At 36.2% G+C, this 16245-nt stretch overlaps 1 protein-coding gene across 7 annotated transcripts in view; it reads right to left on the bottom strand.

The window, feature by feature from the left end:
* The window catches only part of LOC147915212 (uncharacterized), a 105712-nt gene that overhangs the window by 28866 nt on the left and 60601 nt on the right, over positions 1–16245 (bottom strand). For 4 of the 7 annotated variants that reach the window (XR_015554509.1, XM_087440081.1, XM_087440082.1 and 1 more), the window contains exon 3: positions 11336–11450. The exons of the other annotated variants lie outside the window; for them this stretch is intronic. Coding sequence is in view for 3 of the 4 variants with exons in the window: in XM_087440081.1 (XP_087296207.1) it covers positions 11336–11450 (115 nt within the window). In the remaining variant the exon portion in view is untranslated. The remainder of the gene's footprint in view (positions 1–11335; positions 11451–16245) is intronic. 7 annotated transcript variants of the gene reach the window in all.

Below are 16245 nucleotides of genomic sequence, written 5' to 3'. Positions count from 1 at the left end.
AAGTCAACTGAGGTACAGAGGATATATGTGAGATAGCTTTTTACTTTACATTTTTAACACCTTGATCAGCAATTATTTTTAGTTGGAGCTCAGTATAAAGTCATTTATATACAATACATTTTTAATGTTGAAATCTTATTGCTCATGGCTCTAAATTCAACTCAGAAAATGCCTCAGATGCAGTTTTCTGGTAAATGTTTTATTAAAAAGAATGTATCCTTTATAGAGAACAGACCACTAGGAACAAAATATAGCCATGATTTTAAAAATAGTTTATCATCACAAATCTTTGAAGAAAATAATAATAATGATGGCAGCAACAACAACAACATCAACAGCATAGGCATATTCGTTTGTTTAATGCCCAAACAATCCCTTGAGGGCAGTACTTTCCCCCTCCCCCAAATTTTACATGTGGGGAAACTGGAATGTGACCCCAGTCACTCTGGCTCACAAAATTATCTTCTCAACCACTATATTCTTCTGTACAACAAATATACTGTGAACACCTTACTGCTATTTAAAACACCTGAATACACACTTAAACCATTTTCATACACATTTGCCAGAGACTTATGAACTTATGAATACTATTTCACTGCGTTTCTAGTTTTGCTTGTGAACGTAAAACTATGGACTGTTAGATGTAATTTAGTGATCAAGTGGAAAATCCTGTGCTTGCACGACTCTTGATCAGTTTTTGAGTAATGCAGTTTGCTATGTGAATCTGAAGATGATGGTCCTGATCCACCATCAAAGGGCATATTTGTGGGGTTGGGTTTGCAGTTAGTGAGGGATTGCATAGGCTGTAACAATCACTCTTAGAAGAAAGCGCAATGGCACAGAAGTCAGGGGGCTTTAGGTTTAATTTCTGCTTTGTAAGTAGCCATTTGGCTTTAACCAAGTCAGTTAACTTTATGAGAATCATTTTTCTCTCCCTTAAAGTGAGGAGGTTGGAGTTTTGACCTAGATCAACTGGAAGATTCCCTTTAGGTCTATTCTGACATTCTATGATTCTATGACCTAGGCCTCATTAGTGGTGTGTTAATAGTCAAAATTAGGCGCAAATGAAATCATTAGATTGCTTTTTATATGTGACAGATACTCTTGGATTTGAGATTTTTAATTTTTAATTTCCGTTTTGAGATCCTCTTCTTGGCTCTGTGCTCGTTTGGAAACCTTTGATCTTAGAAAAGAACCAAAGTGCATGGAGTGAATAGAGGTAGTTCTTTGAGTATTTTTAAATTATTTGACAAGCTAATTTACAAAGACTTAATAAGAAATTAAATGTCTAAATTTCTAAAAACAAACCTTAAATCAGCCAGTCTATCAATTGGTCCCTGCCTGAACTGGAACGACAAATAAAATACATTATCATACCCTATGCATGTAGACAAGTTATGTAATGTGTCAAGAGAGAAAAATGACTTTGGACCTGCCCTCTGGAAAGGATGCCCTTACTTGGCATTCTTCACTGTAATCCTTGAACAGTGTGCCTGAGCAGTTGGAAACAGGCTGAAACAATCAGAAAACACTGAGTTAGTGGGAGGTAAGGGAGGTATCTGCAACAGCTGAAGCAAAATGAACTTTTCTGCCGAGAAAAGCAGCTTAGTTACAAACCCTCTGAGCTTAGACGTCAATCCATCCGCAAGCAGGACAAGTGTGGGTGATGTATGGAAAGGATATTTTAAAATCTGCTTGAGCTTGCCAATCTGGAGATTCGCCCAGGAAAGAGAGCCTCAGAAAAATCACGATGGAAACAAGCAAATTTTATCATATTTATGCAGAACCTGAGAGCCACAGAAACCAATTGGACAAGCTCCCATTGCTAAGCAGATAAAGATTTATCCTTAATAATTACTATGACAGAAAGCTCTTTTAACTGTTTTTCCTCTAATATGTGTTGCAGTAATTAAATAAGCATGCGTATTAGTTTTGTGCGATATCGTGATGGAAAAAATACTTTCCTCACATGTGCTTATAAAGCTAAAGCTGCTCTCTAGTAACTTGCTGAATCTTAAATCAGTTTTCAAACAGGGCTATGCTGTCAAATAGAAATGTAGTAGGAACATTTCTTTCTAAAGTCAGAAGCATTTCATTTTGAATGCTCAAGAAAATCACAAAAGCCAAGTGCTTTGTTTCTTTAACATGAAGGTTTGTTTAACATCTTGAATTATGCAAAATATTTGTGACACTAAATGATAATCCTCTTTCCTTTAGTATAAACGGAATCTTTTTGTCAGCAAAGTAAAACACCCTGTATTAAAAGTAACATTAACGCTCATCAGCTGTGTGCATTATTGCCTTTTGCAGATGTCAGTTGAGTCACTATGATTTACTCCAAATGAGATATTTTTAATGAAAATGTATCACATAGACAAGATAAACCATGTCCAGTAATATTGTAACAGCTTCAAAAGAAGACACTGTGGTGTTAAAGAGAAGCATATGATTCTTGGTGTCAGTGCCAGAGAGCTATAGTTTTAATGTGTTGAATCAGGACAAGTGATGACATGAATGATTAGATTTTACAATAGCAACCTAATTTGAAAGAAGGAGACATTCTTATTTAGGGACTTAGCTAAAATTTCATGGCAAAGTTATAAAGAAATAAAATTTGCCAAAGAGTTTTCATATAATTTATTTTTTAATAAAAAATGAACTTTAGAGTATAATGATTAATTTTATAGGCAATAAAATAGTTTTGAGTTAGTAAAAGTACTCTAGATGGAGTATAAGTAATCATCATATGTACTTTTTTTTTCAATTATTTTATTGAGGTCATATTGATTTATAACATTGTGGAATTTCAGGTGTTCGTTATTGTATATCAGTTTCTGTATAGATTGCATCATGCTCACCACAAATAGTCTAATTTTTATCTATCACCATGCATATGTGTCCCTTTACCCCTCCCGCTCCCCCCTTCCCCTCTAGTAACCACTAATCTATTTTTTTTATCCACGTGTTTATATCTTCTGCATACGAGTGAAATCATACAGTGTTTGTCTTACTCTGTCTGGCTTATTTCACTTAACATAATACACTCAATGTCCATCCATGTTATTGCAAATAGGATGATTTTGTCTTTTTTATAGCTGAGTAGTATTCCATTGTATACATATACCACATCTTCTTTATCCATTCATCAGTTGATGGGCACTTGGTTTGCTTCCACATCTTGGCTATTGTGAATAATGCTGCAATGAACATGGGGGTGCATAAATATCTTTGTATTGTTGATTTCATGTTCTTTGGATAAATACCCAGTAGTGGGATAGCTGGATTGTATGGTATTTCTATTTTTAATTTTTTGAGAAATCTCCATACTGTTTTCCATAGTGGCTGCACCAGTTTGCATTCCCACCAGCAGTGTCTGAGGGTTCCCTTTTCTCCACATCCTCTCCAACATTTGTTATTTTTTATCTTGGTAATTATAGCCATTCTGACAAGTGTAAGGTGATATGTCATGGTAGTTTTGATTTCATTTCCCTAATAATTAGTGATGTTGAACATCTTTTCATGTGCCTGTTGGCCACCTGTATACCTTCTTTGGAAAAATGTCTGTTGATATCCTCTGCCCATTTTTTGATTGGGTTGTTTGTTTTTTTGTTGTTGACTTGTATGAGTTCTTTATATGTTTTGAAAATTAACCCCTTGTTGGATATATGATTTGCAAATATTTTCTCCCAGTTGGTGGGTTGTCTTTTCATTTTGTTCATAGTTTCCTTTGCCTTGCAGAAGCTTTTTAGTCTGATGTAGTCTCACTTGTTTATTTTTTCTTTTGTTTCCCTTGCCTGTGTACACATGGTATTCGAAAAGATGCTGCTAAGACCAATGTCAAAGAGTGTACTGCCTATGTTTTCTTATAGAAGTTTCATGGTTTCGGGTCTTACATTCAAGTCTTTAATTCATTTTGACTTAATTTTTGTGTATGGTGTAAGATAATGGTGTACTTTCATTGCCTGTGGCTGTCCAGTTTTCCCAACGCCATTTATTGAAGAGACTTTCCTTTCTCCATTGTATGTTCTTGGCTTCTTTGTCAAAGAGTAGCTGTCCATAGATGTGTGGTTTTATCTCTAGGCTTTCAATTCTGTTCCATTGATCTGTGTGTCTGTTTTTGTGCCAGTACCATGATGCTTTGATTACTATAGCTTTGAATGTATTTTGAAATCAGGGAGTGTGATGCCTCCAGCTTTGTTCTTTTTTCTCAGGATTGCTTTGGGTCTTTTGTTGTTTGATACAAATTTTAGGATTCCTTGTCCTATTCCTATGAAGAAAGTCATTGGGATTCTGATTGAGATTGCATTGAATCTGTAGATTGCTTTAGGTAATATGGATATTTTAACTATGTTTATTATTCCAATCCCTCAGCATGGAATATATTTCCATTTCTTTATGTCTTCTTCAATTTCTTTCAATAATGTCTTATAGTTTTCAGTGTATAGGTCTTTTACCTCCTTGGTTAAATTTATTCCTAGATATTTTATTCTTTTTGTTGAGATTGTTAATGGGATTGTATTCTTGTCTTCTTTTTCTGCTAGTTTGTTATTAGTATATAGAATCACAACTGATTTTCGTAAGTTGATTTTGTACCCGGAACTTTGCTGTAGTTGTTGATTATTTCTAATAGTTTTCTGGTGGATTCTTTAGGGTTTTCTAGATATAGAGTCCTCAAACAGTAAGAGTTTTCACTTCTTCCTTTCTAATTTGGATAACTTTTATTTCTTTTTCTTGCCTAATTGCTATGGCCAAAACCTCCAGTACTATGTTGAATAGGAGTGGCAAGAGTGGGCACACTTATCTTGTTCCTGTTCTCAGAGGGATGGCTTTCAGTTTTTCCACATTGAGTATGATCTTGGCTGTGGGTTTGTCATAGATGGCCTTTATTATGTTGAGGTACTTTCCTTCTATTCCCATTTTGTTGAGAGTTTTTATCATAAATGGATGTTGGATCTTGTCAAATGCTTTCTCTGCATCTATTGACATGACCATCTGGTTTTTATTCCTCATTTTGTTAATGTGTTTTATCACATTGATTGATTTGTGGATGTTGAACCATCCCTGCATCCCTGGTATAAATCCCACTTGATCATGTTGTATGATAATTTTAATGTGTTAAATTAAATTTTATATGCCAATATTTTGTTGCAGATTTTTGCATCTATGTTCATCAGCGATGTTGGCCTGTAATTTTCCTGCTTTCTGTTGTCTTTGTCTGGCTTTGGTTTCAGGGTACTGTTGACCTCACAGAATGAGTTAGGAATTATTCCATCTTCTTCAATTTTTTGGAATAGTTTGAGAAGGATAGGTATTAAAGCTTCTTTGAATGTTTGGTAGAATTCTCCAGAGAAGCCATCTGGTTCTGAACTTTTGTTTTATGGGAGGTTTTTGATTACTCTTTTAATTTCTTTACTTGTGATTGATCTAATCAGATTCTCTATTTTTTCTTGATTCAGTTTTGGGCAGTTGTATGAGTCTAAGAATTTATCCATTTCTTCTAGGTTATCCAGTTTGTTGGCATATAGTTTTTCGTAGTATTTGCTTCTAATCCTTTGTATTTCTATGCTATCCATTGTAATTTCTAATTTTATTTATTTGGGCCTTCTCTCTTTTCTTCTTAGTGAGTCTGGCTAAGGTTTTTCAATTTTGTTTATCTTCTCAAAGAACCAGCTCTTAGTTTCACTGATCCTTTCTATTGTTTTTTTGGTCGTTATTTCATTTATTTTTTCTCTAATTTTTATTATTTCCCTCCTTCTGCTGTCTTTGGGCTTTGTTTGCTGTTCTTTTCTAGTTCTGTTAGGTATAGTTTAAGATTAATTATATGAGATTTTTCTTTGTTGAGGTGGGCCTGTATTGCTATAAATTTCCCTCTTAGAACCACTTTTGTTGCATCCCATAAGAGTTCGTATGTTGTATTTTCATTTTCATTTGTCTCTATGTATTTTTTTATTTCTCCTTTGATTTCTTCATTGATCCAATGATTGTTCAGTTGTGTGTTGTTTAGTCTCCACATATTTTTGGCTTTCCCAGCTTTTTTCTTGTAGTTGATTTCTAGTTTCATAGCATTGTGGTTGGAAAAGATGCTTGATATGATTTCAATTTTCTTAAATTTATTGAGATTTGCCTTGTTTCCCAGCATATGGTCTATCTTTGAGAATGTTCCATGTGCGTTTGAGAAGAGAGTATATTCTGCTGTTTTGGGATGGAATATTCTATATATATCTACTAAGTCCATCTGGTCTAGTGTTTCATTTAAGGCCACTGTTTCCTTGTTGACTTTCTGTCTGGATGATCTTTCCATTGATGTAACTGTGGTGTTGAGGTCCTCTACTATTACTGTGTTGCTTTCAATTTATCCCTTTAGATCTGTTAGTAGTTGCTTTATATACTTTTTGCTCCTATGTTAAGTGCATATATATTCATAAGTGTTATTTCCTTTGGCGGAATGTCCCTTTTATCATTATATACTGCTTCTCTATGTCTCTCATTGTCTTGGTCTGATATAGATATGGCAACACCTGCTTTCTTTTGCTTGCCATTTGCTTGGAGTTTTGTCTTCCATATTCTCACTCTGAGTCTCTGTTTGTCTTGAGAGCTGTGATGTGTTTCCTGGAGGCAGCATATTGTTGGGTCTTGTTTTTTCATCCATCCAGCCACTCTGTGTCTTTTGATTGGAGAATTCAATCCGTTTACATTTAGAGTGATTTTTGATATATGAAGGCTAAATACTGCCATTTTATCTCTTGTTTTCTGGTTCTTCTATATTTCTGTTGTTTCTTTTCCCTTGTATTTCTGACTTCCATTTTGGTTTTGTGGTTTTCTGTGATGGTTTTCTCTTTATTTATGATTTGTGGCTCTATTCTGATTCTTTGTTTAATGGTTACCATGAAGTTTGTATCAAAGATCTCATAGATGAGATAGTCCATTTTCTGATAGCTTATCTCCATTAGCTTAAGCAGGTTCCATCCCTTTCCTCTTCTCCTTCTGAGTTATTGTTGTCACAAATTCTTCTTTTTTGTGTTGTGAGTTTGTGACTACATTGAATTGTTTGTAGTTATTTTTGGTGCTTTTCTTCCCTTTATCTTTTGTGTTATAATTAAGCATTTGCTAACCTGTTCTGATAGAGAGCTGCAGTATTCTGATTTTGTCTGTCTATTATCTCCTTGCTCAAAGCTGTGTAAACCTTTGCATTTTTGTTTCAGGTAGAAGTGCTTCCTTCATCAATTCTTGTGAAGGAGGTCTAGTGGTGATGAACTCCCTCAGCTTTTGTTTATCTGGGAAAGCTTTTATTTCTCCATAATATCTGAAGGATAGTTTCGCTGGATAGAGTAGTCTTGGCTAAAAGTCTTGCCTTTCAGTATTTGACTATATCATTCCATTCTCTCCTATCCTGTAAGGTTTCTGCTGAGAAATCCACTGAAAGCCTGATAGGGGTTTCATTGTAGGTTATTTTCTTCAGCCTTGCTGCCCTTACTATTTTTTCTTTGTCATTGACTTTTGCCACTTTTACTGTTATATGCCTTGGAGAAGTTCTTTTTTCATGGATGTAATTAGGAGTTCTATTGGCTTCAAGTACTTGTAAGTCCAGTTCCTTCCCCAGGTTTGGGAAGTTCTCAGCTATTATTTCTTTGAACAAGCTCTTTGCTCCTTTATCCCTCTCTTCTCCCTCTGAAATATGTATAATCCTTATATTGCTAACTGAGTTGGATACTTCTCAAAGAATTTCTTCATTTTTTTAAAAATCTTAGTTCTGTTTCCTCCTCTACCTGAAGCATTTCTATATTTCTGTCCTGTAATTCACTAATTCTGTCCTCCATAACATCAGCTCTATTTTTTATGGTTTCTAGATTATTTTTTATCTCATTACTTGTGTTCTTCATATCCAGAATTTCTGGTTTGTTTTTTTTTTTCAGAGTTTAAATCTCTTTGGTGAAGTATTCCTTCTGCTCATTAATTTTATTCCTCAGCTCATTGACCTGTCTTTCTGAGTTTTCTTATAACTCATTGAGTTTCTTTATGACATCTGTTTTCAATTCTCTGTCATTTAGATTGTAAATTTCTATGGCTGTGGGATTGGTTTCTGGAGACTTGCCATTTTCCTTCTGCTCTGAAGTGTTACTGTAGTTCTTCATGCTGTTTAATAAGTTGATCCTTTGCCAGTACATTTGTGGTAGTATCAGGTTGCAAATTCCACTTGCCACCGTTGGAGGGGAGCAGGAGCTGTGTTTTCTGATCCCGTCTTGTCTGCTGGAAGTTGTGCAGGTAGGGTTACTCTTCACTTGCTCGGCTGGCTGCAGCCACTCTGCAGGTTGCGCTCACGTGGACAGGGCCTCTGTGCTGGGTGGGCGGGTCAAGTACTGTAGGCAGGGCCTCTGTGCTTGGCAGGGGACTGGCTGAGTTGCTGTATTGTAGGCAGGAGGGGCACCTATGCAGGGGCTGAGCTGCCACCCAGTTGGTCCTGTGGGCTGCTGTGCTCCTCAGGTGGGGCATCTTCTGAGCTGGCGGGGTGCCTTCTTGCCTGTGCTGTGCTAGGGGGAAGGGGCACTCATGCAGGGGCTGAGCCACCACTTAGTGGATCCCACAGACTGCTGTACTCTGCGGGCAAGGTCACCTTCTGAGTGGATGGGATGCCTTCTCACCTGTGCTATGCGCAGCAGGCGGTGCCTTTGCAAGGGCTTAGCCACCACCTCTGAGTTTAGAGTGTTCCCACTGGCAGGGCTGCCATAGCATGGTGGGTGCTCCCGTGGGCTGGACTGCCACTCTGAAAGCATTTGCACAGGCTAGGCTGTCCCTGCCTCCACTTATAGTTGCTCTGGCCACTGTGTGAGGATCTGCGACCTGGCTGTCTGCCACTGGGAAGGGAAATGGATGTGCTCACCTAGTTCCACTGCCTCCTAGAGATCCAGTCCATACACCCTCAGAGGTATGCTCCGTGGATCTCTCAGATGTCCTGTTGTGCTGTGCAGGGAATCTTCTGCTGGTTAAGGAATGTCTATTTAGTTGTAACTTAAAGGGGAGAGACTAAGGGAACAACTCTCTCTGCCATGATGCTGACATCACTCCCTAATCACATTTACTTATGCAAAAATATTTAATATTTAGCTTTGAGATGGTCATCCTAAACCTTATTTATTTAAGGGTGCTAAATTCTAGTGTCTCAAATTACAGTGCTATTTTAGGACAGGTAGATAAATAAGACAGGTTATATTTATTAACAATTAAGGAATTAAAATAATAGAATCCATAGCACCCAAAATAGGATAATGTATGTCAAAGGTTTAATTGGCTTGTACTCTTTTAGAATATATTAGTATTCATGCACTCACTTTATAAGACCAGCAATAACACTATGAGCCCAACTATCATAGATTGGTGCTGATAATCAGACAGCAATTATTATTGCACATTGATAATGAAGCTATTGTTTTAGATTGTATGGTAGTGCAGTGTGGAATAAATTCTGACCCAGCTGTAAGAAACTGAAAGAAGCTACATTCAAATTAAAAGTGACATTTAAGAAAAGAGTTCACTGGTAAAATGTTAGAGAGTAACTTCTTCTTTTACTTGGCATCCTTAAACCACTTCTAAAATTAGTATACTTAGAAACTATAGTTTCTACTTTATTCTTTTTATAATGAGTAGCATAGGACATGATTTGCTTTGGAGGAAATCTATTTTCTAGATTTTGCAGTTAGGAATAGATTTGTTATAGAGAAGAATATATTATTTAGTTTTTATAGCTCTGATTAAAACTGTAATTGAATTGTGTAATTAGTTGTTGAATGGCTGTCATTCAGCAACTAGCATGCCTAAGTTATAAGCTCTGTGAATGTTGAAATGGTGTCTGCCTGGTGAACCCAGCCGCAGCCCCTAGCATAGGGCCATGCAGCAGGCACTCCATAAGGAATCAATCATTAATTAAATGACGGTGTGGGCCCACAGCTAGTAACTGGGAGGGAAGGGAACTCAAGCCCACGCTGCTAACTCCATGCTCAGTGCTTTAGGGACTGTTTTGAATATTTGTCAGTTTTGGTAACAGACAGGATGTGAGCATAAAATTCACAGATATATTTCTCAGTGAATTCAAACATTACTATTGAATAAGCCATGTGTATAGTGAGTGGCTTGACAAAATCACTTGATCTGTTTTTGTGACAAGATTTCATGGTTAGCTATTTATGGAAATGCCTTTAAGTTATAATTTATACTGCATATCATGATTCTAGAGAGTTTAGGGTTAGGGCCACTGATTCAATTCTCAGAGGGAAAATTAGATTTTCCAGGGAAACTTTCTTTTTCCACAGAGTCCATACCCCCAACCCCAGTTTCATCTCTAGCTGAAATGCCTATCTTGTTCTACAGGAAAAATCCTGGACCAAATGTGAGTAAACATCAGCCCTGTCTAGTCGCCAACCTTGAATCATCAGTTGACCAACTGGGCCACTGTTTGTTAAGAAATTATCTTAAATATTCTATGAACTCTTTCCTGGTTCTGAATTTATATTAAATTAATAGCAATCAGGTTATGTACATATTATCTCTTTTAATTCTGAAAACAAGTCCATGAAATAAATACTAACATCTCACATTGAGATGAGGAAAATGAGACACAGAGGGAATTCAAACCTAGGTCTTCCCAACTTAAACACTTACTCTTAAGTGATTATTCTTCGGTGAAATAAAGATGACAATAAGTATATTGCTCACAGTATTTCATGAACATCAAATATGACAGAAAATATTACTGTGATTTGTAAGCTGAAAAGTAACATATGCAACACAAGCTATTATTAGTGTCATATAATCCAAGATTCAGAGTATAGCAACTGGGGAAAAACCTCCTGAGTTGATACAAAATTCTACAAATATCAAAAATATCCCTGCTGAAGAATTATAGGAGCTCTTAAATATTTAGGACTTAACTTTTATGATTCTATGATTTTTTTGATTCTTTAAATGGTATAATCTTTTCAAAGTACAACCATGATTATTAGCACAGTGTAGACAGAACTCTCTGGCATTTAGGGAAGCCCAGATAAGCATTATCATTCTACCTTGGAGGTGAAGACTAGCCAGGCCAACCCTCTTAGAGCTTCATCTGAGAAAGAGGATCATGTAAGTATGTAGGGTCATACCTGTGGCCTGGCATTTTTTTTTCTTTTTTGTATATTTTCCCTTTATGCTTGGCTAAAATGATACCAAAGATTATAAGATTGAATTTCCCTACCTTCTTGGCGTTGAGACAGATATTTGACCAAGATTTCCTCCAGTGAAATGTACCAGTTCAGCAGGGAAAAAAACAGAAGAAACAGGCTTTTTGAGAAAGTCATACCTGGTGAATGTGGTAGAGCTTGGCAGAGACGCTGAGTCTGAGAAGCAACTGTGACAGAATTGCTGAGGATAGGGTCCCATGTTCATGGGGTACAATGCCTGTGCTGAAATCAAGCCTGTGAGGAGTTTAATGGTGTGGTTTTAGTATTATTTCTGGTGGTGTAATCTCTAAACTCAATTGTTTAAACTCAAGGAACTTCTAAAGACTACCTTATATCATTTAATATTCTTATTTACCTAGTTTGTTCTCTTTTTGCAGCTACTAAACCTAATTAAAATAAACCTAGCCTACATAGCAGGATAGTGTTAGACAGAATAATTGTCTCCCAAAGATGTCCATGTCCTAATCCTTGGAATCTGTGAATATATGAAGTTGCATGGTAAAAAGGGATTTTTGCAGATATGATTAAGATTACAGACATTGGAATGTGGAGAGTATTTTGGATTATCCAGGTGGGCCCAATCTAATCACATAAGTCCTTAAAAGCAGAGACCTTTTTTTGTCTAGGTCCAGAAAGAAAGATGGACAGATGTGACAGAAGAGGTAGAAAGGATTTTAAGCATAAGAATGATTCTGTCTGTGCTTGCTGGCTTGGGAGATGGCGGAAGAGAGCCATGAGCCAAGGAATGCAGGTGATATCCAGAAGCTGGGAGTGACCCTCAGCTGGCAGTCAGCAAGGAAATGGAGACAGTTCTACAACTGAATGGAACTGAATTCTGCTAACAACCTGAATGGAAGAAAATGGAATCTACTCTAGAGCCCACCAGAGTTCTGACCTATAAAACTGGAAAATAATAAATTTGTAGTGTTTCAAGCCATTAAATTTATGGTAATAGAAAACTAATACAAGACTAGAACAAAATCAGTAGTTCATGGATCAGTGCCTGATTGAGAACATTGTCTAACGTGTATAAAGCCAGGAAAGTCAAGCCAGTCTCTGGAGACACAGATAGGATGGAGAGCCAGATCCATAGTCGTGAAGTACAAAGTTTATGATCATCTATTCTTGCACAGTCTGTTATCCATCATCAGGAGTGCTGTGGGATTACAGAGCTAGCACCCAGTCCACATGGGCCACCAATGCTCTATCATGTATGCCTTGGTTCTTGTTATAACCAGCTTCATGTACTTGACGCTTCTCTGCTCTGGATCCTGCCATATTCTGTTCCTGTCACTCATTCTTTTGTTTGCTGCCTTGAACCTTGCCACAGCTTTACTGGCTGTCACCTTAGCTATGACTTAATCCAGTCCCAGCTTGACTATGATTTTGATTCTTCTCCTGCAGACTGCTTTGTTCCACTGTCTGCTCCAGCCTATCTTATAAGACTCTCACCTTGACCTCTGGACCCAGAAGATAACTCAGAAAGATCTCTGTGCTTAATATCAGGAGGCAAAGTATAGAGCAGAAGTAAACAGTGAGATTGGTATATGGCAAAATTCAGAGAGAGAGAACATGAAATGCAAGGTAAGAATTGAATCAGAAAAAGCTGAAATTAGTCAGTGCTAGCAACATTGGACAGTTAAACTGTTAATGCTTCTACTTCTCTGTATGTAAAATTTGGATAATAATAGCACTTCATAGGTTGCTAATAGTACTGAATAAAATAATACACTTAAAGCCCTTAGTATAGTCTCTGGCACATAGGAAATGCTTTATAAATGACAACTGCTTTTTATTGGTATAGGGTATATATGCCAGAGTGCTTTGTATACAGAAAGCATATTGAGGGAGGGGGAAAGGGAGATGTCTCTTCTTAAATTTTCTCTAAATTAAACTGTTGTCTTTGTGAAAACAGTCTTTTGGTGTTTAAATCTATCTGGTCATCAATTTTATTTACTAAATCTAAATATTAATACTCAGTTAATTTTCAACGAACATAAAATCAGTATGAAGGCTCTTTAGGAATGAGACTTAGTTTGATGGAAAAATCAGTGATCTAAAGCCCTGTTTTTCAAAGTATGGTCTGTGGGAGGTGTTTGAATGCAGAATCTCAGACCCCACCTGACAGCTACTAAGTTGGAATCTGCATTTTAATAAGATCCCCAGATGATTCATGTGTACCCTAAGGTTTTAGAAGCACCAATCTAAAGCACAAACAACAAAAATTGGAAAGGCAGCCAAATTAAAATTCGAAACTACTTAAAGTTATACTACAGTAAAACGATTTTTATGCTTCTCCTTTCTGTTTCATCATTTGTAAAATGAGGAGAATATACCACCTATTTCATATAGTTAAGGTGAAGATTTAATGACCCACATCATTATTAATTAGATAATACATGTAAAGCTGTCTGGTTGGCTAATAATAAATGCTTATCAAATGTAAATATGATCAATATTATTCTTTATTAGCCCATTCCTCTACAAGGACTCCTTTCTCCTATTTGTCCAGTAATCCTCTTTAAATAACATCTGTATAATAACTTGGGTACTCTGGTGCAACTAATCATTTGAAATGGCAGCCACAGTGGATCAGGAGGAGAAGCAACCCATGTTTTGTCCCTCTTTTAGCCAGAGCATAGGGAATAGAATAAGAAAAAAGGATCCTAGCTTAACCTAATTAAAATATCTAATATTTATTGATATTTTTATATAGAATAATTCATTGCCTATGAAAATTCTTCAGTTCCAGATATTTAGGCCTGTGAAAAATTACTTTAGTCTGTGAGAAAGGAGCCACATATAACATCTAAAATGAGAAAAGACATAGATTAAGACATGTGGATTTTTATATCTCCTACAGAAATATAAGTATGAAATAGAAAAATGGTGGCCTCACTTAGAAGCCAGCAGGACCTGGGTTTAAATTCTGACTATTATTCTTACTCACGTGTGACATTTGGCAAATAAATTAACTGCTCTGAAATTTAGTTTCCTCTTCTATAAACGTCTGCCCTAAAGGATTGTGGTTCCTATTAAATGTTAAACACCTTTTCCATGCTGTCTGACACATAGTAGGCATAAAATAAAGGCTACTTTTCTGTCTTTTCATATTTTTAGATACATAAATAGAATAAGGTACATGACAGGATTATATCTCTAAATATTAATGTCTGTTTTCTGTGTATTTTCCTCCTCCACTTCACGTTGTTTTCCAAGGCCGTCTTATCCCCTCTCAACTTGTTGGTGGATAAGCAGAAACAAATACATGTATGTGACAGAGAGGTTCAGCCACATGCTTACAGAGCAGCCTAAGACCACAGAAGAGTAGACTGCATACAGAAGAGAATGAGGAGGGGTTGGGGTGACTCTGACTCAAACAAGAGAAAGGAGACCCTAGACATTGAAAGAAAAAGAGGAAATGGTACCTTTCTTTTCAAGGGCTAGAGCCACAAGCAAAAGGGGCTGAGCACCAACATTTCTCTAGGTATGGACTCTTTGCCAGTCTATCACCTAGAGACAAAACTCTGTCCAATAGTCCTGCACCATTAAGTATATCATGAACATAGGTTGAAGGAGTTAGACAGTATATTGGTGAGCAAGATGGAATCAAACACAACCAAAAGCGATTTCACTATGAGCCATAGCAGGACTGTATATGCTGCCAAGGATAAATCCTGTCTAGTTCTTGACTCAAAAGAAAGCAGACAGACCAGTTATCTTGAAAAGGATAATAACGAAGGCTACATCTTCAAGTGACTCTAATACTTGAATACAAAAAACCTTGAACTTGTGTAGTTCATGAATTTGAGTGAATTAGGGAATCACAGAGAAGCTAGAAAATTATCAATAAATATTATATAATATTTAAAATGCATGTATTTTTGTAGATCATTATAGACTATTAAAGAAATTATTATTTTTACTGATACATTTGGATAAATGTATATAATATTTATAGCATATAAAGTTGACATTATGAATTTCTTTATTGGGTTGTTATATTCACAATTTAGGCCTCAGAACCTACTAAAACAAAGAGATAATTTTACAATGATGTTTAGTTGTATTTTTATATGTATCTTTGTAGACAGCTAGAGTAAGAGTAGCCACTTTAAAGTAGCCCCTGAGTTCTTTGATAAAAATTCTTTTAATTTTATCAAATACATTCAACTTTGCAAGATGTATTGAGCACTTACAATATACCAGGCACTGTCCGCTGTGCTGAGACACTAACGATGACATGCTTTACCAGTGCTATGTGCTATATTATGGGAAGATGTGTAAAAATTACAATAGAAAATGCTATGGAAATGAATGTTTCTGTGCTCATGTATTATAAAGTTTTTAAAAAAACAATTAATATAATTCATCCTTCTCCAGTCTGTAGAAATATTCTTTTCTTCATATTTTAGAAATATATCACCTGAAAATTATGAAGACTTATAAAGATCTTTTGTCTTGATGTTATTCTTCGGAGAGTTTTAAACTGATTATTGAGACTTACAATTTTTGTAATAGCAAATTAGGTAATTTGAACCAATCTTCATACTGAAGACAACTTCAAAAAGCTGGAAAAAGTTAAAAACAAATTGCTTGAAAGCACCGTAGAGCTAACAAGGCTGTGAAAAGTTACAAGGCAAAGATTTGGTAAGTAGAAATCTAAAGATGGTTGATGTTTGGTGCCACTTTCTCCTGAGGAGCACTGGCGTATTCTGAAAGAGGTAGCTCCGTGTTTGAGAACCTAAGCAGTCCTGTGAACCTCTCAAGGCTAGAGGGAAAACTTGAACAGCATGTAGTTTAGCTCTCCCATGAATTGATGCCTAATCTCAAATATCTCAAACTTGAAACTGAATTAAGGTAATCCCAGGTTGCTGGTACCGTTAGCTGCATTCAAGAGTTTGAACAACCATGCTTACTACATTCAGGGAGATAAGTGATAAGATTGAAATTTTCGGAAGACTACGAGAAAAAAAATTTTTAAATAGTCAAATGAATATTCCAGAACTTAAAAAAACAAGAATTAGGG

This window comes from Ceratotherium simum, chromosome 15 (genome assembly GCF_057802395.1).
Source record: "Ceratotherium simum simum isolate JZ-2026a chromosome 15, ASM5780239v1, whole genome shotgun sequence".
NCBI classification, from domain to species: Eukaryota; Metazoa; Chordata; class Mammalia; order Perissodactyla; family Rhinocerotidae; genus Ceratotherium; species Ceratotherium simum.
The sequence above is the reverse complement of the archived record's forward strand: the minus strand, read 5'-3'. Positions and strand labels throughout refer to the sequence as shown.